The 27,063-nt window shown below is 47.0% G+C and overlaps 1 protein-coding gene across 1 annotated transcript in view; it reads right to left on the bottom strand.

The window, feature by feature from the left end:
* The window catches only part of LOC147706470 (solute carrier family 2, facilitated glucose transporter member 3-like), a 146,934-nt gene extending 134,745 nt beyond the window's left edge, over positions 1–12,189 (bottom strand). The window contains exon 1 of the mRNA XM_086929614.1: positions 11,043–12,189. Coding sequence (XP_086785740.1) covers positions 11,043–12,189 — 1,147 coding nt within the window. The remainder of the gene's footprint in view (positions 1–11,042) is intronic.
* Between the last annotated feature and the right edge of the window lie 14,874 nt (positions 12,190–27,063).

Below are 27,063 nucleotides of genomic sequence, written 5' to 3'. Positions count from 1 at the left end.
CTTCTCGTACGCGAGTTTGAGCTATTGACATTGTAAATAACAATGCCTTTTATTTTAGTTTTGGATTTTAAAGCATAAATAAAAGGCATTGCCAATAGCTTTTTAAGGTAGAGTTGACATTAGGTCTTTGTTTTCCGTTTCTTGTGCCTTCTTGCAGACTTTCATTTAGGAAGAGAGAAACCACAGCTTAGCAGCTCAAAGTTTAGCCTCTCATTGTTTTCTTTTTGTACACAAACAGGTTAGGTAAGAGTTTTGAAGTTATTTACTGATTCCCTCTAGCTGTCATGCTGGGTTTAGTTTGCTGTACTTTGTTGAATACAATAATACTAGGAGTTATAAAAAAACATGGAGTTAGTTCAACAGGGCCCCATGGCATATTAACAATGCAGCTTTGTGACATATCCCCAATACGACCCCAAAAAATATTTTGCCTCAAAATCAACAAAGTGCATAAAATATATCCCTTTATCAGTTGTTTTCTTTGCAGTTTTGGAGCTCAAATCATTTGAAAGATGTTTTTTCTAGAAATATTTCTTTACCTCACCTCGCTGAACATGCACCAGCTCTTTGTTTATAAATTAAAAACAGAAAAATCATAGTTGTTACGTACACATTTTTGTTGTTTTCATTTCTTAAATCATATCGATAAATGTATGTCAAATTGGAGATCTTGTTACCAATTACACATCTAAAAAGTCATAGTGCCCAATTGTAGTAACATGTAGAAGAACTAGTTGCATAACATTGGATTGTGCACATTAGTACTACTAAATTTTAAGGCAGAACAGATACAGTGAAAAGGCATAGTAAAACATCACCACCATTTAAAGATGAAAACATACTAGCACCCAGACCAATTTATAGCATCCGGTTCAATATCTACATCCTACAGTCTGGTGGTACAACCTTCTAGAAGCATCTTGAACTACATTAATTGCAAAGAACAAATATGGAACTTCCTGCATTTCATCAAATGTATTTCACCTTTTACTGGCTTGGCGGACTTCCCTACATAACTCTTTCTCACTCACATCTCTTGGAGACTGACTTTAAGCAACTGCCTCTCCTTGAATATCAAATAAATATCCAAAGAACCCTTCTCTTGGAGGAAGGTCTTATTAGGGGACAAAGGGCTCACAATTTGACACATTTGTGAAATTTTAAAATAAATTGGTGGAACGTGCTTCCCATTGGCCACCGAAGCGTCCAAGGTCAGGGCTGACCGTTATACAGAAAGGAATCTGTTCTAAATAATTTTCAGAAATACTATCTAGGATCCTCACCAACGCTTTCTTCTGACCTTGAAATTTATTTGAAGTATTGTAAAGATGACTTTTTAAAACCCTAAATGTAAGGTTTCGTTTCCCTGAGAAATGCTGGATTTCAATGGCTGACATAAACCAAATTTAAAGGCAGGTGGTAACATCTGCTCAGTTTTCTGCTTCCTTGCAACTTGACCTTAAATTTCAATTTTACAGAGCTTGAAGATTCCCTGCCACTTGATATATTTGGTTTATTAGATTATTGCAATTATTATTATTATTTTTTTTAATTGAAATTAATGTCAGCAGACAGACACATAGCAAATCATCCAGCGAAAAATACAAAAGAAACCAGAAGAAAACATCAGTGTACCTTATCTTCAGAACATTATGCAAGTTACATACATCCATCGCCTAAACACTGTAAAATAACATTGTGAGCGTATCATTAGATGAGAAGAAGAAAGATTCGTTGGATCATATCCATAAATTGCTTCATTTTAAAAACCTATCCACTTAGCGATAGGATGCCACAATTTACTCCCCTGAATTTTCCTTCTGATACCCTTAGGTCTATGTAACGCCATCTCAAGATGATAAATAGACAGCAGTCTGGTTTGCCAGTTAATAAAGGTTGGTGGTTCACTGTTGTGAGAAGTTGGCCTGATATGTAGTGTTTCCAATTCGGGAACCACTTGGTATCAGTCCAAACAAACCCCAAAGATGTCAGGTTGTAAGTCAACCTTGTTAGACAAGCTATCCTAATGGTAGCATGGACTAAGCAGCCTTAAAGGCTTAACTTAAGAGGTCGTGTTAAGCGAGCTGTTTTACCACATACAATCCTGTAATCAAATGAAAGGACACCACACAAGTATATATTATAAAAATATATGTATTTATTTCTAAATTACTCCCCAGTACTCTTTATGAGGAAAGGGGCACAAGCGTTAAATCAAAAGCACAGTATAACATACAAAGTTGCACAATTTTGGATGAGGGCCGGTGGCCACTTAAACCATATACTAAAAAAGTGGTATAAGAGATACCAATCGAACAGTGGTTAGGCCTAGGGCCTAGAGATTCGCTGGGAGCAGTCAGGACTAGCAATGCTGAAGTCGGGAGTAGCCCACAGGATGCGGGTGCAGCACGGAAAGTGCGGCTTGCACCAATGCAATGTCAATGGTGCGTAAAAGTTACACAAAGTGAATTAAAAGAGGCTTCCGCTGAACCTAGAGGAACAAAACTTTAGACACAGACCCTAGAGGTGTGTACCAGTGTAGGAACACCGGCGTTGCAATGTTACCTCACCCACAGGCCGTGGGTGCACAGGGTCGGAGTGGCGTCGGGTTTTGACACGCAGGCTCTTGGTGCTTGAAGCTGTTGCAGCTGCAGGCGATGTGAAGCAGAAGTGTCCGGTGCGATCCAAAGGTGGATCGAAGTAGAAAAGTACCTGAAAGCAGAGGGGACAGAGTCTGGGTCACTCAGCAGTGACCAGGGTGGAACCAGGACGGAACCAGGCAATGTCGGGCGCAATCAGGTGGTTGTCGATAGGCTTCTCTCCGCTGTCACGTGGGCTCTGGGGCATCTGCGACGTCCAGGAGCGGGTCACGATCTGTCCCACAAAGGCTCTCGCCGTCAGCACCGTCGGCTTCAAGATTTCAGCAAACAGCACTTGGCAAAAGCAATCCACGCGAAACCGGGAGATTGCTTATCACTCGAACCAGGAGGGTCAGAGTGGGGGCTCCTTTTCACAGGAGCTGGTGCAGATCTGGAGCAACCAGAAAAGCAAGTCGTATTCAAGTTTTCGTTGGCACAGGGGCCACAAGCCAGCTGGCAAGTGACCGGGCCAACGCGTCGAGCCAACACAAGCAGAAGGGCCCCACGCAGCACTCGTCGAGTGTGGAGGGGGTAGCTTTGGTGCAAGTGGAGCTCGGTGTTGGGGCTTCTCAAACCCCGGTGTACAGCTGCGAGGGTCACTCGTGGGCTGCGCGGTCAGCGTCTCGTGGCCTTTTCAAGATGGCGTGCCCCGCGCTTCCGGTCGCCTCCACTGGTCTCAGCTCTGCATGGACTGTGGATCGATTTAGAAAAGGGGGTGGTGATGAACAGAGTGTCTGAATTGAGCAGACCACTCTTACCCAGTCCAAAGATCAGGGCTTGATCCATCACCGTTATTTATCTCACTGCCCCACCCCGGCTCAGAACCTGGCTATATGCAAATCAGTCTGTCACTGGCCCAGTGCATCATGGGAACAGGGCAGACTAAACTACCAAGCCAATTCTTCACCAGAAAGGAGACAAGCTACCGGGGACCGGTTTCTGGCATTTCAGCCGTCTTCGGCCCGGCTTGCTTGAATCCTGATGGAGCAGTGAGAAAGGGACTCATGTCTGAGTATACCCTGCCACACCTATAGTGGCCAAAAACGATTTAGAAAAGGGGGTGGTGATGAACAGAGTGTCTGAATTGAGCAGACCACTCTTACCCAGTCCAAAGATCAGGGCTTGATCCATCACCTCTGTCCCTCACCACCCCTTGTTGTAAATATTTTTGTCCACCCTAAGCGTGGAAGGGTATTCTCAGATGTGAGACCCTTGCTCATTGCACCATCAGGATTCAAGCAAACCGGGCCGAAGACGGCTGTAATGCCAGAAACCGGTCCCCGGGAGGTTGTTTCCTTCCCAGTGTAAGAATTGGCTTTTGTAGTTTGGTTTGCCCTGTTCCCATCATGCACTGGGACAGGAACAGACTAATTTGCATACAGCCAGGTTCTGAAACTGGGATGGTGCAGTGAGCTAAAAAACGGTGTTGGATCTAGCCCTGATCTCTTGACTGGGTGAGAGCTTTCTGCTTAATTCAGAGACTCTGTCCCTCACCACCCCTTGTTGTAAATATTTTTGTCCACCCTAAGCGTGGAAGGGTATTCTCAGATGTGAGACCCTTGCTCATTGCACCATCAGGATTCAAGCAAACCGGGCCGAAGACGGCTGTAATGCCAGAAACCGGTCCCCGGGAGGTTGTTTCCTTCCCAGTGTAAGAATTGGCTTTTGTAGTTTGGTTTGCCCTGTTCCCATCATGCACTGGGACAGGAACAGACTAATTTGCATACAGCCAGGTTCTGAAACTGGGATGGTGCAGTGAGCTAAAAAACGGTGTTGGATCTAGCCCTGATCTCTTGACTGGGTGAGAGCTTTCTGCTTAATTCAGAGACTCTGTCCCTCACCACCCCTTGTTGTAAATATTTTTGTCCACCCTAAGCGTGGAAGGGTATTCTCAGATGTGAGACCCTTGCTCATTGCACCATCAGGATTCAAGCAAACCGGGCCGAAGACGGCTGTAATGCCAGAAACCGGTCCCCGGGAGCTTGTTTCCTTCCCAGTGTAAGAATTGGCTTTTGTAGTTTGGTTTGCCCTGTTCCCATCATGCACTGGGACAGGAACAGACTAATTTGCATACAGCCAGGTTCTGAAACTGGGATGGTGCAGTGAGCTAAAAAACGGTGTTGGATCTAGCCCTGATCTCTTGACTGGGTGAGAGCTTTCTGCTTAATTCAGAGACTCTGTCCCTCACCACCCCTTGTTGTAAATATTTTTGGCCACCCTAAGCGTGGAAGGGTATTCTCAGATGTGAGACCCTTGCTCATTGCACCATCAGGATTCAAGCAAACCGGGCCGAAGACGGCTGTAATGCCAGAAACCGGTCCCCGGGAGCTTGTTTCCTTCCCAGTGTAAGAATTGGCTTTTGTAGTTTGGTTTGCCCTGTTCCCATCATGCACTGGGACAGGAACAGACTAATTTGCATACAGCCAGGTTCTGAAACTGGGATGGTGCAGTGAGCTAAAAAACGGTGTTGGATCTAGCCCTGATCTCTTGACTGGGTGAGAGCTTTCTGCTTAATTCAGAGACTCTGTCCCTCACCACCCCTTGTTGTAAATATGGGACTGTGGATCGGGCAGGGAGAAGGCAGGCAAGCTTGATCTCGTCGATCTCTGTCGATCGAGTTCCGGCGGGAACTGCAACAAAGCAAGGGTCGAGGGCTGGATGTTGCCTGTTTGCACAGGGTGGTCACTCCTTGACCACAAGGGAGATTCTTCAGTCTTCTATGTCGAGTAGAAAGTCGAAGGGTCCAGAATTCGTTTCTTATGTTTCTTCAGGATGATCTGAGTTGCATTGGCACTGCTCCCACTCTTATTTGAATCTGGTGGGCTGGACATCCTGCTAGGTCCCCTCCTATGGGTGGGACCCAGGAAGGGGGTGGGTACACCCCTTTCCTTTGATCCAGGCCGCGCTGGGACTGGGGCTGGAAGGCCCCAGAACCGTTTTGGCCGGATTATGCAAGGGGCAGCCTTGTGCTCCCCAGGCAGTGTCTGGTTTCTTTGAAACCTCCCTACTACAATCCACTATCTCCTGTCTGGGGTGGTTTAACACCGCCCTGCGACAGGAAACCCTTTGTCCAGGCCACCATATGCTGAGTTTCGGCCAGCAGCAGGAGGCCAGACCCGTGTCTGTGGCAGGGGCATCCATTTTGTGGATCTGAGGCTCATTTTAAATCAACCGCGTTTCAGTAAAGTAACATGTCTTATCCCTCTAGAAGGGTGGAATACTACCCCCGTCGCCAGAACTGGCGAGGGGGTAGTATTCCAATTCGTATGACACCTTACACGACATGTTTTGATAAAGCCAAACCAAAGTTGCTACATAACCGCGAGGATTATAAGGCGCTTAAGAGTATATGGTATGGCATTATCCCGGATCAGCTTAGGGAGTTGTTCCCGACAGCTGCAGACAGGCTCAGCTCATGCCAGAGCTCCATCTCACATAAAACCACGCACTCTGCCTCCAGGATTGATGAGGCCTTCCATAGGAGTGGCTTACAGGCTATATATGTGTCCAGATATAGGTTTAGATATAGGCATACTATATCTAAGCAAGGGGTGGTTACACCCACTTGCCCCAGCTGAGTGATCAGCCAGTTGTGTCAATTTAAGAACCAGCCAGGGGTGGCAAAAGCTATGCTTCAGCCCCTGGTAGGCCTTGGTGGCACCTATGCCCTGAGCACCTATAGTGCATGGTACAGGGGCTGACAAGGAGTCCATTTCCAATTGTGGTATGTACCTATAGCACATGTATTATAAATTTAGAGAGAGAACAGCAGGCTGGGGGTCTGATTAGCAGGCCCACAGCCTCAGTAAGTTTAAAACCAGTGAAGCAAAAAGAAAAAATTTGGGTGACCATAGGATAGCAGACCCTACTCTCCTACATAACCCCCCCCCCCCCCCCCCCAAACGCAGGGACATTAAACTTAACCTTGACCAGATAAGTCTTCATGTTCTAAGTGGAAGTACCTTGAGAGACCATCTGCATTACCATGGTCAGTCCCTGGGCGGTGCTCCACTGTAAAGTCCATCCCCTGTAGGGAAATGGACCACCTGAGCAGTTTGGGATTTTCACCCTTCATCTGATTTAGCCACAAGAGGGGCTTATGGTCTGCCTGAATTAGGAAGTGAGTACCAAACAAGTATGGCCTCAACTTCTTCAGGGCCCAAACCACAGCAAAGGCCTCCCTCTCAATAGCTGACCAACGTTTCTCCCTGGGGGTCAGCCTTCTGCTAATAAAAGCAATGGGCTGGTCTTGACCATCTTGATTAAGTTGTGAAAGCACAGCTCCCACCCCCAACTCAGAAGCATCTGTCTGTACAATGAACTGTTTGGAGTAGTCAGGACTCTTCAGGATAGGTGCAGAGCACATGGCCTTCTTCAGGTCATCAAATGCCTTTTGACAGCTAACTGTCCACTGAACCTTTTTGGGCATCTTCTTCATTTCATTTCATTTCATAGAGCTTTATTCGGAGCATAAAAACATGTCCATAAAAGCACAACAGTTACATTACAAACATTTCATTATTAAAAGATACAAAACATGAAAAGAATACACATATTACAATAATTATCCAATGTGAGATGGAATAAATAGTTAAAACCAAACTTAAAAATACATACTTTTCCTAGCACCAATAGCCTTGAGTAGGAAAGTAGCTGTAAAAAAGCAAATGTCTGGATGGTGCATATTAAAAAGCAATTTCATGGATTCAGTGATTGTTCTTACTCCAAATCTTTTCAAAATAGGTTTTAAATAATTTTTCCGTAATTCACTGTACAAGGGACAAGAAAAAAGAAAGTGCGTAGTACTCTGTTCGATCTTACAATCACATGGACATGGTCCCACCGGGCGTGTTTTTACATCAGGGCACGCGACCAGATGATGAGCTGTTCCCATCCTTAATCTAGTGAGAACAAACTGATGTGAGACTCTAGACACCTGAGTCAGATAAGGGTGAAGTCCACTATACTCATTCAGGCCATTGTACAATTTACAAGAAGAGAGTTTTAAATCTTCTAGGGCACGCCTCTCTTTACAGTAATTCAAAAACATGATTTTCATATTTGATTTGGAGTTATCAGATACACAACACCGATCAATGATCACATTATATCCAAAAACATTTTGAAAATTTTCGATATTATATTTAAGCCAGGGGATCCTTAAGTGCTGGTCCAAGGTGAGGCAATCCTCAATAATAGCTCTATTTAATGAGGTGCCTTCATTTAACCAAACAGATCGCCACAACAATAAGGGTCTTAGCATGATTAAATCGTTCAGGAAGTGCATCCCCGTTTCCTTGTGGACCAGGGTATTAGATGTAGATTTGGGTAGACAAAGGAGCCTTTTCAAGAAGTTGTTCTCCTCTATCTGAAGGCTCCCAGCATGTGTCACACCCCAGACTCCTGCCCCGTAAAGGGCCGCAGATAGGCATTTCGATTGATATATTTTTAGCATATCTGCTATACGTCTATTTCCCAATTTCTTTGCGAAAACGAAAACCCCATTGGCACTTCTGATCATCTTAGTTTTAACCGCTCTGTGTTCAATGTCCCAGCTACCATTTTTTGAGAAATTGATCCCCAGATAGCAAAAATTGTCTACTTTTAAGACCTGTTCTCCTTCTATAAAATAACGGGAGTTAACTTTCGTTTTAGTCGTGGCTCGTCCTGAACATTCCATCACATAGGTCTTAGACCTATAGATCACAAGTTTCCTGTCTTTGATGAACAGGACAAACCTGTCCATCAACCGTTGAAGGCCCAGGGGGGTCCTAGACAACAACACTGCGTCGTCCGCATAGAGCAACACAGGGATGTCAAGACCTTTGACTCTTGGGGCGTCGGCCGATACTGTTTGTAAGACAGCATCCACCTCATTAATGAAGAGGGTGAACAGTAGGGGTGCTAAAACACACCCCTGCCTGATTCCTCTCCCTATCCCTATCCCTATCCTAAACTTATTAGTGCATTCCCCATTAGGCCCATATCGTACACTGGAACTAAGTTTTTCATACAGGCGAGCTAGAAAATACACTATGCTGTCTGGAGCTCCCATATCAAGCAGTTTAGCCCAGAGTAGGGCGTGGTCAACCATATCAAAGGCACTGCTTAAGTCGGCGAAGCATAAATACAGGGACCCTTTTTTTGCCTGGGTATAATTTTTTGCTTTGTCCCGCTCTCCTTTCTTGTATATAGGGATTATAATGGATTCTGCCCAAGTAGATGGTATTTTGGAGCATACTGCTGCATTAAAAATTTTAGCTAATAGGGGGCCCCAAATCTCCGGGGCGGTCCTATAGACATCTATAGGAACCCCATCGGGTCCTTGGGCCTTCGCTCCCTTACTAGTTCTTATGCTAACCATAACTTCCTCTACTGTTATATCTAGAGCAACTATGGGCCAACTTTTTCCTACAATGGCGTTACTATTGCCAGAATCAAATATGATCGAGAAATGTTGGATCCATGAGTCTATGCTCACATTAGATGTTAGCACTGGGGCCTCCTCATCTTTGAGGAAGGGGCTGTTTACAGTGGTCCAAAATAAGTTGCAGTTCCTTTGTTCTGCTGCTTGGCTTAGGTTGTCCCAAGCTACCTGCTGCAACTCAGACTTTCGCAGTTTGAGGACCAATTTAAAGTCCTGCCTTAGTTGGATCACTAAACACTTATCTCGTGGTTTGGCAGATAAAGCTTTTTTAAGATCTCTCCGGGCATTTGAACATGCATGGTCAAACCAACCCCTATTTTGTCTATTTATGTGTCCCTCCTCTTTAGTGAACTTTTTCCTGATATTATAATTAATTCTGTCAAAGTGGTCGATACTGGCAATATCTGGTTTCTCCTGTTCAAGAATTGCCGAGATTTCCGTTATACAACTAATAATAATGGAGTCAGATGTTTCATCTGCATTGTCTCCCTTCCACCTCAGCCTAACTCCATTAATTCTATGTGGTTCAATATTAACAATTGTACCCGTGTTGGGGGAGGTGGTAGTATACCAGAGCTTAACTTCGATGGTTAAGCAATTATGATCACTCAGCATTACGTCAACCACCTTGACATCAGAACACATTTGGGTTAGGTTGGTAGACATGCATATAACATCGATAACCGTATTGGCCCCCCTCCCTGTGAATGTTGGGACACTTTCTCCCAAATCATTTTTTGTATTTTCCAAGATTTCCATGTTATAATCTAACAAAAAGTTATTCAGGGTCTCACCATATTGATGGTGAGGAAAATGAGCTTCAGCTTCCCCTGAATGATTATATACACCACATAGATTCTGGGATGATAAGGGGCAAATGGAAACGTTAAAATCCCCCACAAAAATAAATTCGGAAACACCATTAAAATTCTCTACAAGGTTACACACTACTTTATGTAAGTCATTTATCACTGTGTGCCTAGTGCCGTCAAATATATTATTGTAGAAATTAATCAGCAAAACATTTCTACATTCACCTTGCGCAAGCCAGAGGATTTGAGAATGAACCCCCACTTTTACATACTTTTTAACTAATACAGGCAACTTCACTGAAATCATAACTAGCAGACCTCCTTTAGGTCTCCCATGTGGTGAGGCCAATGCGGGCAACTCATAGGAAACAAAACCATCGCTCCCCTTATATTCTTTACACCATGTTTCCTGTAAACAAATAATATCAAATAAACCAGTGAAATCTTTCCAGCCCAGCATAACTTCTTTGGCCATCAAACCAGCAATGTTCCAGCTAGCAATATGACATGTTGTCTTGACCATTGCTGGGGTGACATTTGGCATCTCATCAATAGATACGGACACGATATTATTTACATTAAAATGCTCTATATTAAACTCTGAGTGCTCCTCAACGCCCCCAGTTATCATACAATCAATGTTCACAGTATTAATCTCTTCAGTTAAGGACTTTTGTAACTCTCCCGCATTTTCCATCACCCGGGCTAAGTTACTCTTATGTCAATCATTTTGGTCCAGGAAACTCAATGACTGGAACCTATTCTGAATTGGGACTTGATAAAACATCCCATTAACGGGTGACATTAAACTATCACTTGCTGATGGGAAATTAGATGCATGTGCTAAAAATCTATTCCCGCCATGGGGCAAATTCATCGTATGCATTGGCGAAACAAAAGAACCATCCTGATGGGAGAAACAGAGGGTTTGTGGTCCTGGTCTGTTTACATTAGTATGGTAATTATTATTGTTAGAAAGACCTTCCCGACTATTGACTGAGTGTAACCTGTTTAAATGGTTGTAGAAATATCCCAATGGCCTTGCAACAACATCTGTCTCAGACTGCGTGATTGAGGCCGCTCTAAGGAGGACCGTCGCAACATGTTGCGGATGTTTAAAATTTATAATCACGCAGTCACCCCCACATGTTTTACTGGTATTACCTATCCAGTTGACTCTTCTGACAGAAATAATCTGATCAGAGTAGCCAACTGGATAACCACAGTGTCGACTAAGCCAAAATATAGCTTTGTTTTTAAGTGAATCTGCCGACTCTTCGGAATTAAGGGCCTGTGTAGTAGGTGGGACATTCGTTAAAACTACAACAAATGGTACACATTCGGGTGGGAGGTCTACAGGGCGCTTACTTGCTCTAACTGCACCCTTACTAGTTCCCCCTGTAGCGGCTGCTGTCGCTGTAATTGTTAACGCGGCTGGTTTATTGCCAGACTGTTCCCCATTTGACATAGGTAGTACTCTAACATCCTGAATTGGGGTAACCTGTCCTGGGCTTGATTGACTTGAAGACCCAGCTCTCTGCTGCTGAGACGGTCTGCCCTTATCCTGCACAGCAGAGGTAGTCAAAGCAGGTCGTTCTTTGCGTGATTGTATCCCAATATTAACTACAGCAGGGGGGCTATTTATATTTCCTGGTGGGGCCCTTTCCTGAGTTGAGACCACAATTGGTGCAGTTGGCACAGTTATGTCTTTGGACCTTAATACAGTTTTATCCAAAGTAGCAGTTTGTTGGTCAACTGCGTCCCTTAATCTTAAAACTTCCCCACACAGGCCCTCAATTTTGACAAGCAGTGGATCGATAATCATTTTAAGTTTCTTATCAATAGAACCCATCAGCAAGTCTAATTGGTCAGGATCGATAGAGACACAGCTATCTTTAATTAATGTCCCTATATCTTCTGGTATATCCTTATGGGTTAAATCCTTTTTGTGTTTTCTACCTGAATGATAGTTTCCCCTTTTAGGTACTGTTTTCCTACAAGCTCTCATTAATCTTGTGCCCCTCAGTGACTGTTGGGGAGTGCCTACACAAGTATCGCTCAGATCGTTGTCCGCTATGGTCCCATTACTGATAACCTCATTGGTTACTACGGGTGAACTGTTCGTGTCCACAGTTGATGTATCAATTACAGTAAGCGAATTGGTATCCATAATATTAATGACTTGTGGCTCGATTAGAGGGGAGACTTCCATATTACTATTACTTTTCCCAAGAGATTTCCTCCTGTCCGAATTTATTCTGTTGACTACCTTCAGCAGATAGTTATCAGGTAGGGTTGATTGTATGGACATGATGGCGGTAGATCAGGAGACAGTCAACAGAGAATGTTTAAAATAAGAGTCAGTAAAAAGTGTCACTATATACCGCTTAGATGTACTCACAAGTGGAAAATTAGGGGGGTGGCCCGACCCGTCCCTCGTCGTCCCTAGACGGCCACAGCTTCTTAGATGTCAAGTCATTCAATGGTGTCACAATGGATCCATAGTTCTTTACAAATTTTCTGTAATACCCAGTCAGGCCCAAGAAGGCTCTGACTTGTGTCTGGGTAGTTGGAGGAGCCCAGTCCTGTATGGTCTGGATCTTGCTCTCCAGTGGTTGAACTTAACCGCCACCTACTAGGTGGCCCAAGTACACAACCTTGCTCTGCCCTATCTGGCACTTAGTAGCCTTGATAGTCAGGCCTGCCTTTTGCAGGGCCTCCAGAACCTTCTTCAGGTGGATCAGGTGATCCTCCCAGGTGGAGCTAAAGACAGCAATATCATCTAGATATGCTGCACAAAAGTCATCCAACCCAGCAAGGACTTGATTCACCAACCTTTGGAAGGTGGCAGGTGCATTCTTCAAACCAAAGGGCATTACCACAAATTGATAATGTCCACTAGGGGTAGAGAATGCTGTTTTGGCTTTTGACTCTTCAGCTAGTCTGATTTGCCAGTAGCCAGCTGTCAAATCAAATGTGCTCAGAAACTTGGCAGAAGCCAATTTATCAATGAGCTCATCTGCTCTTGGAATGGGATGTGCATCTGTCCTAGTGACAGCATTGAGACCTCTGTAGTCCACACAAAACCTCATTTCCCTCTTCCCATCTTTGGTATGAGGTTTTGGCACAAGGACCACTGGGCTAGCCCATGGGCTCTCTGATGGCTCAATCACTCCAAGCTCCAACATCTTTTGCACCTCAGCCTTTATACAATCCCTGACATGGTCAGGTTGCCTGTAGATCTTATTCTTGACAGGCAGACTGTCACCAGTGTCCACCTCATGGGTGCACCAATTAGTCTGGCTGGGTGTGAGTGAAAACATATGTCTGTGGGCCTGCAACACCTGTCTGCAGTCCACCTGTTTCTGCTCAGTGAGGCTGCCTGCCAAGGCTACTCCATCAACTGAACCATCATCAGGGTTCTGGGAAAGCAGGTCTGGGAGAGGGTCACTCTCTTCCTCCTGTTCTCCATCTGTGGCCATGAGGAGACTCATGTCCTCCCTGTCAACAAATGCTTTCAAACGGTTTACATGGAGCACCCTGTGGGGGCTCCTAGGGGTACCAAAGTCAACCACATAGGTGACTTCTCCCTTTTTCTCAATGATAGGGTAGGGTCCAGTCCATTTGTCCTGGAGAGCTGCTGGCCCCACTGGGTCCAACACCCACACCTTCTGCCCTGGCTGGAACTCAACCAGAACAGCCTTTTGGTCATGCCAAGCTTTCTGTAATTCTTGACTGGCCTCAAGGTTTTTGGATGCTCTCTCCATGTATTCAGCCATCCTGGAGCGGATACCAAGTATATAGTCCACAATGTCTAGTTTAGGCTTTTTGAGAGGTAACTCCCATCCTTCCTTCACCAAACTCAATGGACCTCTCACAGGGTGGCCAAACAAAAGTTCAAAGGGGCTGTAGCCAACCCCCTTCTGTGGGACCTCTCTGTAAGCAAAGAGCAAGCAGGGTAAAAGGATGTCCCATTTCCGCCTAAGCTTCTCTGGTAAACCTTTTATCATTCCCTTTAGGGTCTTGTTGAACCTTTCAACAAGCCCATTGCACTGTGGATGGTAGGGTGTGGTAAACTTATAGTTTACTCCACACTCTTTCCACATTGCTTTTAAGTATCCAGACATAAAGTTAGTACCTCTGTCTGAAAGAACCTCCTTTGGAAAGCCCACTCTTGAGAAAACTGCAATGAGGGCTTTTGCCACCACAGGTGCTGTGGTGGTCCTCAGGGGAATTGCCTCTGGGTACCTGGTGGCATGATCCACTACCACCAGTATAAATCTGTGCCCAGATGCTGTTTGAGGATCCATGGGACCCACAATGTCTATTCCAACTCTTTCAAAGGGTACCCCCACCACAGGTAGTGGTATCAGGGGGGCCTTTGTTGTGCCACCTGACTTACCACTGGCTTGGCAAGTGACACAGGAGCGACAAAACTCCTTGACATTTTCTGACATGTGAGGCCAGTGAAAGTGTGGAACAAGCCTGTCCCAAGTCTTATTCTGACCTAAGTGTCCTGCAAGGGGAATATCATGGGCCAAGGTAAGAAGGAAACCCCTAAACTTCAAAGGTATAACCAACCTCCTGGTGGCACCAGGCTTGGGGTCTCTAGCCTCTGAGTAAAGGAGTCCTTCATCCCAATAGACTCTATGGGTACCTTGAGCATTCACTGCAGCCTCAGCAGCAGCTTGCTGTCTGAGGGGTTCAAGTGAAGGGCAATCTAATTGGGCCTGCCCCAGGTCTGCCCTTGAGGGTCCCCCTGTCCCCAGAAACTCAACCTGTTCAGGTTCAAGCTCATCTGAGACAGTCTCCCCTTGGACTGCAGAATCAGTTTCCTGTGAAACTTGATCCTCAACCTGGGACAAGTGGGAAGGCACAGCCTTAACCCTCTTGCTCCTTCTCTTGGGTTGTGGTTGGTCTATTGTTTCAAGATCCACCACTGGTTCAGGAAGGCACTTCTTAGCCTGAGACCTTGTCACTGCAAGGACATGAGCTGAAATCCCTAGCATTTCTGCATGAGTCCTGTACTCCACTTCTGACCAAACTGAGCTTTCAAGATCATTGCCTAACAGACAGTCTACTGGGAGGTCTGCACTCACAACAACTTTCTTTAGGCCATCTACCCCTCCCCAGGATAAGTTCACAACAGCCACACTATGTGAAGTAGTGGAGTTGCTTGCATTGGTCACTAGGTAACTTTCACCTAGTACAATCTGACCAGGGTCCACAAAGTCAGGTGTCACCATAGTGACACTGGCACAAGTGTCCCTGTAGGCCTGAGCCAGTTTGTGTGTAAAATGGAACTTTGAAAAATGCCCTTTAGGGCATTTTTCAAAGTTTTTGCAAATTACCATGAAGTTCAACTTCATGGTAATTTGCGCCCCCTATCAGCGAAATCGCTAATTTTTTTAACTTTGATGCATTGCATTTAAGGAATCTCAATTTGAGATTCCTTAAATGCAAGAGCAATTTAAGTAATCGCAATTTTGCGATTTCTTAAATTGCGATTTTTGCATTTGGGATGATGCATCCCAAATGCAAAAATACAGGTTGCAAAGGGGCAGATTCTGAGAATCTGCCCCTTTTCGAGCGGATTTAAGCTTGATGCATCTGGGCCTTAGTTGTTTATAGATAGTGCTCGAAAATTTGTGATGTTCTGCGTTATTAAAAGCCTAAACCTGGTTAGTTGGTTCTACTTCTTATTTAAAAAAAAAAAATGTTTCCAACCCTCTATGAGGCAACGTGTAGACCATTTGCACAAGTCAGAGAAGCCCCACCATGGGAATAGTTTTTTTAAAAAAAGGGTGAAAATGTTTTTTTTTTATATATATATATATATATATATATATATATATATATATATATATATATATATATATATATATATATATATATATATATATATATATATATATATATATATATATATATCTCTCTCAGTCTGGGCTATTTGTATCTGCTTGCTTTCATTTTTAGCTCCTCTATACCGAAGGGACCATCCTCCAGATGGACAATTTGACCCGGCTCCATAATACGCGTCTCCTTTTATTGCGAGCGCGTGCAACGCTAGATATATTGGAGGGTTATTGGACCTTATCAGTGATGCAAATTGTGAGGGCTAGTAGCCCAGGATTCAGGCGGGGGAGAGGGGGGTAGGTCCTTGCCTAGACACATTTGCAAGTAGTTGGTACATATTTCCAAAGAAGCAGATGAGCTGAAAAAGAGTTGCCATTTAACGCCTGTGATTACCAGTGGCTCACGTTTGCTGTTGGTATGTGCCTGTCTGCGGGCAGTGCCCGTTTGGTGGGAGATTGAGTTGCGCATAACAACAATAATATTACTCTTGGGGTTGGTGAGAGGGGCAAGGAAGTGATTGAAACTCGGACATATGCCCTGATTACTTAAAAGTGATCTTCATTATCCTTAACGCCTCTGTTGCAGTAATTACATGTGAGGTGGATTACTGGTTAGTAACCAGGGTGTTAGCCCCACATCTTTGTCATTACATGTGAATAGGCTGAAAGATATTAAACATACCAGAGTTGTCTGTATTTGGGATACACCAACCCTTTAATAGTGAAAATAGGTATTACAAGCATGAAACCAAGTCTTCGGTTACGGCATTACTGCTTCCGAAACCTTGTGACCAAAACCTTAATTTGAAATTTCGTATCCTGATTCCTGTAATGTTTCAAAAAGTGTGAGGTAAATTGCGTGTACACTATGAGGCAAAGAAGAAACCTTAAGAAGAGGCTCTGGGTTAGTGCTCAACAAAATGCCATCTTGTATCACTCTCAGCCCAGTGGGCTTGTATAATAGGGCATACAGGTCTATAACTATTCTAGCCAAAGTTATTACTACTACAAAAAAAACTTTGAATGTTAGTCATTCCGAATTGGCTAAGGTAATCATTTTAGGTGAAAATCGGGTAAAGGGTTAGGACCCAAAAGTAACTCACAGGGTGAGAAGAAATGCAGAATGACAGGTCTGGAAAAAGAAAAGCGTTTAAGAATCCCAAATCTTAAGCTTTCATTCTTAGCAAAACCTCCCCCAAGTGGCCCGTTGCACTCTATTTGCGTGGCAACTGACAACCCTTCTTGACACTACCAAGCATCGATTGAAGGATTGGTTTAATTTCACAATTTAGCAAAGAACTTTTTCGCAGAGCACCATTCTTGTTGAAGATGTTCCAATGCCTCGTTTAAATAGCAATTGTCAGTCTGTTGGCGTTGCAGCACTTATGTGGTGGTCACTGCACGGCCCGGCTGAGCAGGCAGCCTCGTGCCCAGCTGCGTGCCCGGGCAGCAGAGCCCAGAGTGGCAGCAGAGCCCAGAGTGGCAGCAGAGCCCAGAGTGGCAGCAGAGCCCAGAGTGGCAGCAGAGCCCAGAGCGGCAGCAGAGCCCAGAGTGGCAGCAGAGCCCAGGCAGCAGAGCCCAGAGTGGCAGCAGAGCCCAGAGCGGCAGCAGAGCCCAGAGCGGCAGCAGAGCCCAGAGTGGCAGCAGAGCCCAGGCAGCAGAGCCCAGAGTGGCAGCAGAGCCCAGAGTGGCAGCAGAGCCCAGAGTGGCAGCAGGGCCTAGGCAGCAGAGCCCAGAGTGGCAGCAGAGCCCAGAGTGGCAGCGGAGCCCAGGCAGCAGAGCCCAGAGTGGCAGCAGAGCCCAGAGTGGCAGCAGAGCCCAGAGTGGCAGCAGAGCCCAGAGTGGCGGCAGAGCCCAGAGTGGCAGCAGAGCCCAGAGTGGCAGCAGAGCCCAGCCAGCAGAGCCCAGAGTGGCAGCAGAGCCCAGAGTGGCAGCAGAGCCCAGGCAGCAGAGCCCAGAGTGGCAGCAGAGCCCAGAGTGGCAGCAGAGCCCAGAGTGGCAGCAGAGCCCAGAGTGGCAGCAGAGCCCAGAGTGGCAGCAGCCCAGAGTGGCAGCAGAGCCCAGCTGCGTGCCCAGGCAGCAGAGCCCAGAGTGGCAGCAGAGCCCAGAGTGGCAGCAGAGCCCAGAGTGGCAGCAGAGCCCAGCTGCGTGCCCAGGCAGCAGAGCCCAGAGTGGCAGCAGAGCCCAGAGTGGCAGCAGAGCCCAGAGTGGCAGCAGAGCCCAGAGTGGCAGCAGCCCAGAGTGGCAGCAGGGCCCAGGCAGCAGAGCCCAGAGTGGCAGCAGAGCCCAACTGCGTGCCCAGGCAGCAGAGCCCAGAGTGGCAGCAGAGCCCAGAGTGGCGGCAGAGCCCAGAGTGGCGGCAGAGCCCAGAGTGGCAGCAGGGCCCAGAGTGGCAGCAGAGCCCAGAGTGGCGGCAGAGCCCAGAGTGGCAGCAGAGCCCAGAGTGGCGGCAGAGCCCAGAGTGGCAGCGGAGCCCAGAGTGGCAGCAGAGCCCAGAGTGGCGGCAGAGCCCAGAGTGGCGGCAGAGCCCAGAGTGGCAGCGGAGCCCAGAGTGGCAGCAGAGCCCAGAGTGGCAGCAGAGCCCAGGCAGCAGAGCCCAGAGTGGCAGCAGAGCCCAGAGTGGCAGCAGAGCCCAGCTGTGTGCCCAGGCAGCAGAGCCCAGAGTGGCAGCAGAGCCCAGAGTGGCAGCAGAGCCCAGAGTGGCAGCAGAGCCCAGCCAGCAGAGCCCAGAGTGGCAGCAGAGCCCAGAGTGGCAGCAGAGCCCAGAGTGGCAGCAGAGCCCAGAGTGGCAGCAGAGCCCAGCTGCGTGCCCAGGCAGCAGAGCCCAGAGTGGCAGCAGAGCCCAGAGCGGCAGCAGAGCCCAGAGTGGCAGCAGAGCCCAGAGTGGCAGCAGCCCAGAGTGGCAGCAGAGCCCAGCTGCGTGCCCAGGCAGCAGAGCCCAGAGTGGCAGCAGAGCCCAGAGTGGCAGCAGAGCCCAGAGTGGCAGCAGAGCCCAGCTGCGTGCCCAGGCAGCAGAGCCCAGAGTGGCAGCAGAGCCCAGAGTGGCAGCAGAGCCCAGAGTGGCAGCAGAGCCCAGAGTGGCAGCAGCCCAGAGTGGCAGCAGGGCCCAGGCAGCAGAGCCCAGAGTGGCAGCAGAGCCCAGCTGCGTGCCCAGGCAGCAGAGCCCAGAGTGGCAGCAGAGCCCAGGCAGCAGAGCCCAGAGTGGCGGCAGAGCCCAGAGTGGCGGCAGAGCCCAGAGTGGCAGCAGGGCCCAGAGTGGCAGCAGAGCCCAGAGTGGCGGCAGAGCCCAGAGTGGCAGCAGAGCCCAGAGTGGCGGCAGAGCCCAGAGTGGCAGCGGAGCCCAGAGTGGCAGCAGAGCCCAGAGTGGTGGCAGAGCCCAGAGTGGCAGCAGAGCCCAAAGTGGCAGCGGAGCCCAGAGTGGCAGCAGAGCCCAGAGTGGCAGCAGAGCCCAGAGTGGCAGCAGAGCCCAGAGTGGCAGCAGAGCCCAGAGTGGCAGCAGAGCCCAGGCAGCAGAGCCCAGGCAGCAGAGCCCAGAGTGGCAGCAGAGCCCAGAGTGGCAGCAGAGCCCAGCTGTGTGCCCAGGCAGCAGAGCCCAGAGTGGCAACAGAGCCCAGAGTGGCAGCAGAGCCCAGAGTGGCAGCAGAGCCCAGAGTGGCAGCAGAGCCCAGAGTGGCAGCAGCCCAGAGTGGCAGCAGAGCCCAGAGTGGCAGCAGGGGCCAGAGTGGCAGCAGAGCCCAGAGTGGCAGCAGGGGCCAGAGTGGCAGCAGAGCCCAGAGTGGCAGCAGAGCCCAGAGTGGCAGCAGAGCCCAGAGTGGCAGCAGGGCCCAGAGTGGCAGCAGAGCCCAGAGTGGCAGCAGAGCCCAGAGTGGCAGCAGAGCCCAGCAGAGTGGCAGCAGAGCCCAGAGTGGCAGCAGAGCCCAGAGTGGCAGCAGAGCCCAGAGTGGCAGCAGAGCCCAGAGTGGCAGCAGAGCCCAGAGTGGCAGCAGAGCCCAGAGTGGCAGCAGAGCCCAGAGTGGCAGCAGGGCCCAGAGTGGCAGCAGAGCCCAGAGTGGCAGCAGAGCCCAGAGTGGCAGCAGAGCCCAGAGTGGCAGCAGAGCCCAGAGTGGCGGCAGAGCCCAGAGTGGCAGCAGAGCCCAGAGTGGCGGCAGAGCCCAGAGTGGCAGCAGAGCCCAGAGTGGCAGCAGAGCCCAGAGTGGCAGCAGAGCCCAGAGTGGCAGCAGAGTCCAGAGTGGCAGCAGAGCCCAGAGTGGCAGCAGAGCCCAGAGTGGCAGCAGAGCCCAGAGTGGCAGCAGAGCCCAGAGTGGTGGCAGAGCCCAGAGTGGCGGCAGAGCCCAGAGTGGCGGCAGAGCCCAGAGTGGCGGCAGAGCCCAGAGTGGCAGCAGAGCCCAGGGTGGCAGCAGAGCCCAGAGTGGCAGCAGAGCCCAGAGTGGCAGCAGAGCCCAGAGTGGCAGCAGAGCCCAGAGTGGCAGCAGAGCCCAGAGTGGCAGCAGAGCCCAGAGTGGCGGCAGAGCCCAGAGTGGCGGCAGAGCCCAGAGTGGCAGCAGAGCCCAGAGTGGCAGCAGAGCCCAGAGTGGCAGCAGAGCCCAGGCAGCAGAGCCCAGAGTGGCAGCAGAGCCCAGAGTGGCAGCAGAGCCCAGAGTGGCAGCAGGGCCCAGAGTGGCAGCAGAGCCCAGAGTGGCAGCAGAGCCCAGAGTGGCAGCAGAGCCCGGAGTGGCAGCAGAGCCCAGGCAGCAGAGCCCAGAGTGGCAGCAGAGCCCAGAGTGGCAGCAGAGCCCAGGCAGCAGAGCCCAGAGTGGCAGCAGAGCCCAGGCAGCAGAGCCCAGAGTGGCAGCAGAGCCCAGAGTGGCAGCAGAGCCCAGAGTGGCAGAAGGGCCCAGAGTGGCAGCAGAGCCCAGAGTGGCAGCAGAGCCCAGAGTGGCAGCAGAGCCCAGAGTGGCAGCAGAGCCCAGGCAGCAGAGCCCAGAGTGGCAGCAGAGCCCAGAGTGGCAGCAGAGCCCAGAGTGGCAGCAGAGCCCAGAGTGGCAGCAGGGCCCAGAGTGGCAGCAGGGCCCAGAGTGGCAGCAGAGCCCAGAGCGGCAGCAGAGACCAGAGTGGCAGCAGAGCCCAGAGTGGCAGCAGAGCCCAGAGTGGCAGCAGAGCCCAGAGTGGTAACAGAGCCCAGAGTGGCAGCAGAGCCCAGAGTGGCAGCAGAGCCCAGAGTGGCAGCAGAGCCCAGAGTGGCAGCAGGGGCTTCCTGTTCCAGAGGAGCTCAAGGGCTTAGAGTCCAAGGCACAGGAAGATTCACAGTTCTGCTTCTCGGGTAAAAAAACAAAACACCTGTGCCATTAAGTATCATGTAATGATGTCATAGAGGATGGCACGTTCTCATTAAATAAGAGGTGTAAATGTAAATGTAAATGTAGGTATACTTATATAGCGCAACCTGTCACCACAAGGGTATCCTGGCGCTTGCCTAGGGAACCCGTCCTGATATTCCCCTGTGAGAAGCCCCGACAGGGTGTCCACAGGGTGAAAGTCAGGCATCCCGCCGCGAGGGGCCGTTGTGGAGATTAAGCAAGCTATTGCCCAGAGTCGCAGAGTGTGAACCCGAGAGTTGAGGAGGCACCGGGACGAGAATTATCGAGTCCGTGGAATTTTTTTTTAGCCCAAGACCCGCCGGGGCGGGGAATTGAACCCTGGTCCAGGACCGATCTCAGATTCCGGGTCTGCCGCCTCTAACCCCTGAGCCACACTTCTCCACAGGTGTGATAACAGCTCCTCTAATGATGCCAGAGCGCTCATTAATTCAGAGTTTGGATTCTGGCGAGGCTCTGATTATGACACCTTTCTGATTGTCCTCGACTCGAAGCATGCCAGGGCTCTGCGTGTGTCAGATCTGTGCCCTGCCCCCAAACTGCAGCCCTGTTTATGAATGAGGCCTGTTGTAATGCAGCTTTCAGGTCACCCGAAGGCGTCACATTGTGCCACAATTCTCTTTAGGTCAGAGGTCATGATATATGCTCTTCTTTATATACATTTATATAATTTATGTTTATATATTTTCTAATTTTACCATTGGTCCTTCTGATGTTATTCTCTGAGGAACTCTCTTGTGAATTACTTTAACACATTTTCTTGCAAGCCTTCATTTTATTTCACAAACTATTCCTAAAAATCCCCTATTATTCTATTTGCCTTTCAGTCCCTCGATTTCCCAGCAAGGATCCATAAGAAACCTTACAGTCTCAGCTGGACCACATTGTATATATTTGGGCAAATCCCTTCATCTCAATGTGCCTCAGCCCCTGTGGGGGCCGCATGAGTGAGCACAGCCTTGGCGCTATATCCGTGGCCTGACATTTGCATTTTACAGGTGGGTGGGCTCTGTAAGGTTGGGGTCAGTTCAGTTCAGTTCTTTATTTATTTCGATGGTTAAAAACCATCATAAAAATGCATATTATTACATAACCACATAAAAACATACTGAACATCAGAATTAAAAACGAGTTTAAAAACAATTTTGTTGTTAATATATACAGACTTTAGGCATGAAAGGGAGCAGCAAATTTCATTTCATCTCATTTCATCCACCATCAACCCCTTGTATTTCTTAATTTGATCACAATTTTTAGAAAACTCATAATAGCACACAAGGTACGCATCTCAGTTGCTCTCTGCAAAAATTGTAAAGCGGGTTTGGCATGGATCATTTTTGATTCCTTTAAAATGTCCACCAGAAATCTCCGACGCAGGATTTTATAAAAAGAACAAAATAATACAAAATGAAGGGTGTCCTGCGGAGACCTATTGTCGCAGCCGCAGGCACCCTTCTGCTCAATTGTTAGCGTAAAACCAGACGGGTAAGCTAAAATATTCTGCAACAAATTGAGCCTAAAACGAGTCATTGAAAATCTCTCATGTTGACTGTACATTAAAAAGAGATACGGTTCCATGCCCATTTCATTACATACAAGCGAGTGGGCTGCTACCGAGGATTTAGTAGAGTCAAGTTCCATCCTCCTGCAATCATATTTTTCCATTAATTGCTTTTGTACATAATGTCTGCAGGAGGTATCCACAATTGAGGGGTCAGAGAATAACATTTCCTGGTTAATGGACCCTAGTGTTTCTTTGATGTATTTCAACCAGGGGATTTGGAGCCATCTATCTCTCCGTAAACAATCCTTGATGATCTGTCTGGTTAGTTTAGCGTTAGGGTTTATCCAGATTTTAAACCAGGTCAAAATTGGTCTCATTCTGATCAGGTCAGATATATATGGGGTACCAAGCTCTTTGTGTGTAATTGCTGCTGAGATGCTCTGGGGAAACTTTAACAGTTTTTTTAAAAGGTTGGGGTCAGAATGTCAGGGTCCTGATTCTCTGGATATTCAGGCCTGTAAGTTTGGCGCGCGCATAAAGGCGTTGGTTTTGCACTCATTGAAGAATGTACAAAGCGCTTGTGTGAGTAAATCTACTTGGGGGGGCTGGGAGCAGACGAGACGTGGTATCTGTGGGAATGGAATGCTCTGGAATGTTTGTGCACACTCAAAAACTTACAGGTACTCACCAACCTTCTATCTGACATGGGCAGGAGTAAACCTTTATCCAGGGTGTGAAAGAACCACACCCCCTCCTAAAAACGTGGGGTGCAGCAAAAGGGGTATCTGATGGAGGGAATTATGTTCCTCCTGGAGAAAAAAATTGAAGCAAATTTGCACTTACTGTGCAGATTTTCACACTGGCAGATCTGCGTTTGCACAGTTGCACATGCGTATATGGAAGTCACACATGTTTGCTTGGAGAATACCTGCAAACCTGAAACTTGGTGAAATTAAATATTTGACTAGGATCGCACAGTTCAGTCAGGCGGGGAGATGGAATTGTTCTCATGTTTTCTGGTTCCACATTGTGCAATTCAGCCAGGGGCGGATTGGTGCCCTACCACTTAAAAAACCCACCAGCCGCCACTAGTGGTGATCATCACAAACATAGCTGTAAAGTGGGGGAAGCGGCCTTCCTGGATCCATGCACCACATTCAAAAGACGAGAGCCTCAATTGGGGGGGGGCGCACCAAGGCTGCAGTTCTTGTCGCTGTTGCAATATCACAAAGAAACAATAATGCTGCTGCATCCCCTTCTACCCTGGGCCAGAAGCTGCAGTCACAATAGCAGGCGGCGTCTGCCCGGCTTCATCCCTTCCTGGGTCTGGTCAGCTTATGAGAGGTTCCTTTGTCTTTTTTTCATCACCTGACAGTTCTCAAGAGAGGGCAGGTGGAGGGGAAGAAGGGTGCACTCAGATGGTACTCACCATGTCTCACAGAGACAGGCAATTAGTGTGCCAAAGACCTCTTCCCTTCCAGTTCTTGATCAGTACAAAATAGACCTAAATCTATGACTTGCTGGCTCTACTCTCCCGAACCTGCAGACTCAAAAGTGGTAGATGCACCCACAATTTCACTCGTGTTTGGATGGCACCCTGAACTGATCTGCGGCTGCCATTTGGCCCATGTCATCTTGGATGACCTGATATTGTAAGCTCCTGGTCATGACATGCACCCCATGCCATCTATCGAGTTGCTTCTGCCAGATGACTTTTTTGCAAAGAAAGAAATGGCAATACCTATATTTGCAATAGTGACTGTACTAGAAGTGTAAGTCGACCCAAGGACTCAGTCACCTTTCCTATCCTTTTCCAAGTGAACTTTAGAGACACCATCTACCCCTCAGGCATCTAGTCTCCTTGGGGCTCACAAACTTCTTCTCATCCATTTCCCTATACCATCCTGGATAACTTAGCACAGGAACATTCTTCTCATATGCGAGTTTGAGCTATTGACATTGTAAGTAACAATGCCTTTTATTTTAGTTTTGGATTTTAAAACATAAATAAAAGCATTGCCATTTGCATTGCCAATATAGCTTTTTAAGGTAGAGTTGACATGAGGTCATTGTTTTCCGTTTCTTGTGCCTTCTTGCAGACTTTCATTTAGGAAGAGAGAAACCACAGCTTGCCAGCCCAAAGACTAGCCTCCCATTGTTTTCCTTTTGTACACAAACAGGTTAGGTAAGAATTTTGAAGTTCTATAATGATTCCCTCTAGCTGGCATGCTGGATTTAGTTTGCTGTACTTTGTTGAATACAATAATAATAGGAATTATAAAAAAAAAAACCATGGAGTTAGTTCAACAAGGCCCCATGGCATATTAACAATGCAGCTTTGTGACATATCCCCAATACGACCCCAAAAAATATTTTGCCTCAAAATCAACAAAGTGCATAAAATATATCCCTTTATCAGTTGTTTTCTTTGCAGTTTTGGAGCTCAAATCATTTGAAAGATGTTTTTTCTAGAAATATTTCTTTACCTCACCTCGCTGAACATGCACCAGCTCTTTTTTTATAAATTAAAAACAGAAAAATCATAGTTGTTACGTACACATTTTTGTTGTTTTCATTTCTTAAATCATATCGATAAATGTATGTCACATTGGAGATCGTGTTACCAATTACACATCTAAAAAGTCATAGTGCCCAATTGTAGTAACATGAAGAAGAACTATTTGCATAACATTGGATTGTGCACATTAGTACCAGTAAATTTTAAGGCAGAACAGATACAGTGAAAAGGCATAGTAAAACACCACCATCATTTAAAGATGAAAACATACTAGCACCCAGACCAATTTATAAAATCTGGTTCAATATCTGCATCCTACAGTCTTGTGGTACAACCTTCTTGAAGCATCTTTAACTACAATACTTGCAAAGAACAAATATTGAACTTCCTGCATTTCATCAAATGTATTTCACCTTTTAATGGCTTGGTGGACTTCACTACATAACTCTTTCTCACTCACATCTCTTGGAGACTCACTTTAAGCAACTGCCTCTCCTTGAATATCAAATAAACATCCAAAGAACCCTTCTTTTGGAGGAAGGTCTTATGAGGGGACAAAGGACTCACAATTTGACACATTTGTGAAATTTTAAAATAAATTGGTGGAACGTGCTTCCCATTGGCCACCGAAGCGTCCAAGGTCAGGGCTGACCGTTATACTGAAAGGAATCTGTTCTAGATAATTTTCAGAAATACTATCTCGGATCCTCACCAACGCTTTCTTCTGACCTTGAAATTTAATTGAAGTATTGTAAAGATGACTTTTTAAAACCCTAAATGTAAGGTTTCGTTTCCCTGAGAAATGCTGGATTTCAATGGCTGACATAAACCAAATTTAAAGGCAGGTGGTAACATCTGCTCAGTTTTCTGCTTCCTTGCAACTTGACCTTAAATTTCAATTTTACAGAGCTTGAAGATTCCCTGCCACTTGATATATTTGGTTTATTAGATTATTGCAATTATTTATTTATTTCTTTTTTTAATTGAAATTAATGTCAGCAGACAGACACATAGCAAATCATCCAGCGAAAAATACAAAAGAAACCAGAAGAAAACATCAGTGTACCTTATCTTCAGAACATTATGCAAGTTACATACATCCATCACCTAAACACTGTAAAATAACATTGTGAGCGTATGATTACATGAGAAGAAGAAAGATATGTTGAATTGCTTCATCTTAAAAACCTATCCACTTAGCGATAGGATGCCACAATTTACTCCACTGAATTTTCCTTCCGATACCCTTAGTTCTATATAACGCCATCTCAAGATGATAAATAGACAGCAGTCTGGTTTGCCAGTTAATAAACGTTGGTGGTTCACTGTCCAGCCATTGGGATGTAATGTATAAACGGAACATAGAACAGATAAAAACAAATCCCTCCTCAGCGGCCGACCAGCCGAATGCTGTATTTTCATGACACCCAAAAATCACAAGCGTGGCCGATAATTGCATTCGTATACCCAAACTAACCGTGATGAAGAGTTCAACATCCTTTACAAATTTAGAAAGCTTAGGACAAGCAAAAAACATATGAGGGGCATCGGCAGCATGCTGACCACAGCGACTACATCCAGTCCCCCGCTCAGAGTTCCATTTAGCCAATTTCCCAGGCGTATAATATAGCCCGAAAATTGACTTACAATGCTGACTCTTTAAAGGACAGTTAAATAAAACATTTGTTGCAAGTTCTATACTTCTTGCAAGACTGACACACTCATCCTCCAATTTTTCCATAAATAGGTGATAAAGGGGCCCATTTTAAACCTTAATCTCAGTGCTTCCATAATCTCAATTTTTTTAATATAATCAAGTTCTTATTAAGTTTCTGCTCACAAAAACTACGCAACTGTAGATATTTAAAGAAGTCCGTACGGGCTAAATTATAGTTCTTCTGTAAAAATTCAAAAGATACAAAATGAGTCCCCTGAAATAAATCCCAAAGCTTAC

Source organism: Lissotriton vulgaris, chromosome 7, assembly GCF_964263255.1.
Source record: "Lissotriton vulgaris chromosome 7, aLisVul1.2, whole genome shotgun sequence".
Taxonomy (NCBI): Eukaryota; Metazoa; Chordata; class Amphibia; order Caudata; family Salamandridae; genus Lissotriton; species Lissotriton vulgaris.
This window is presented reverse-complemented; position numbering and strand designations above follow the sequence as displayed.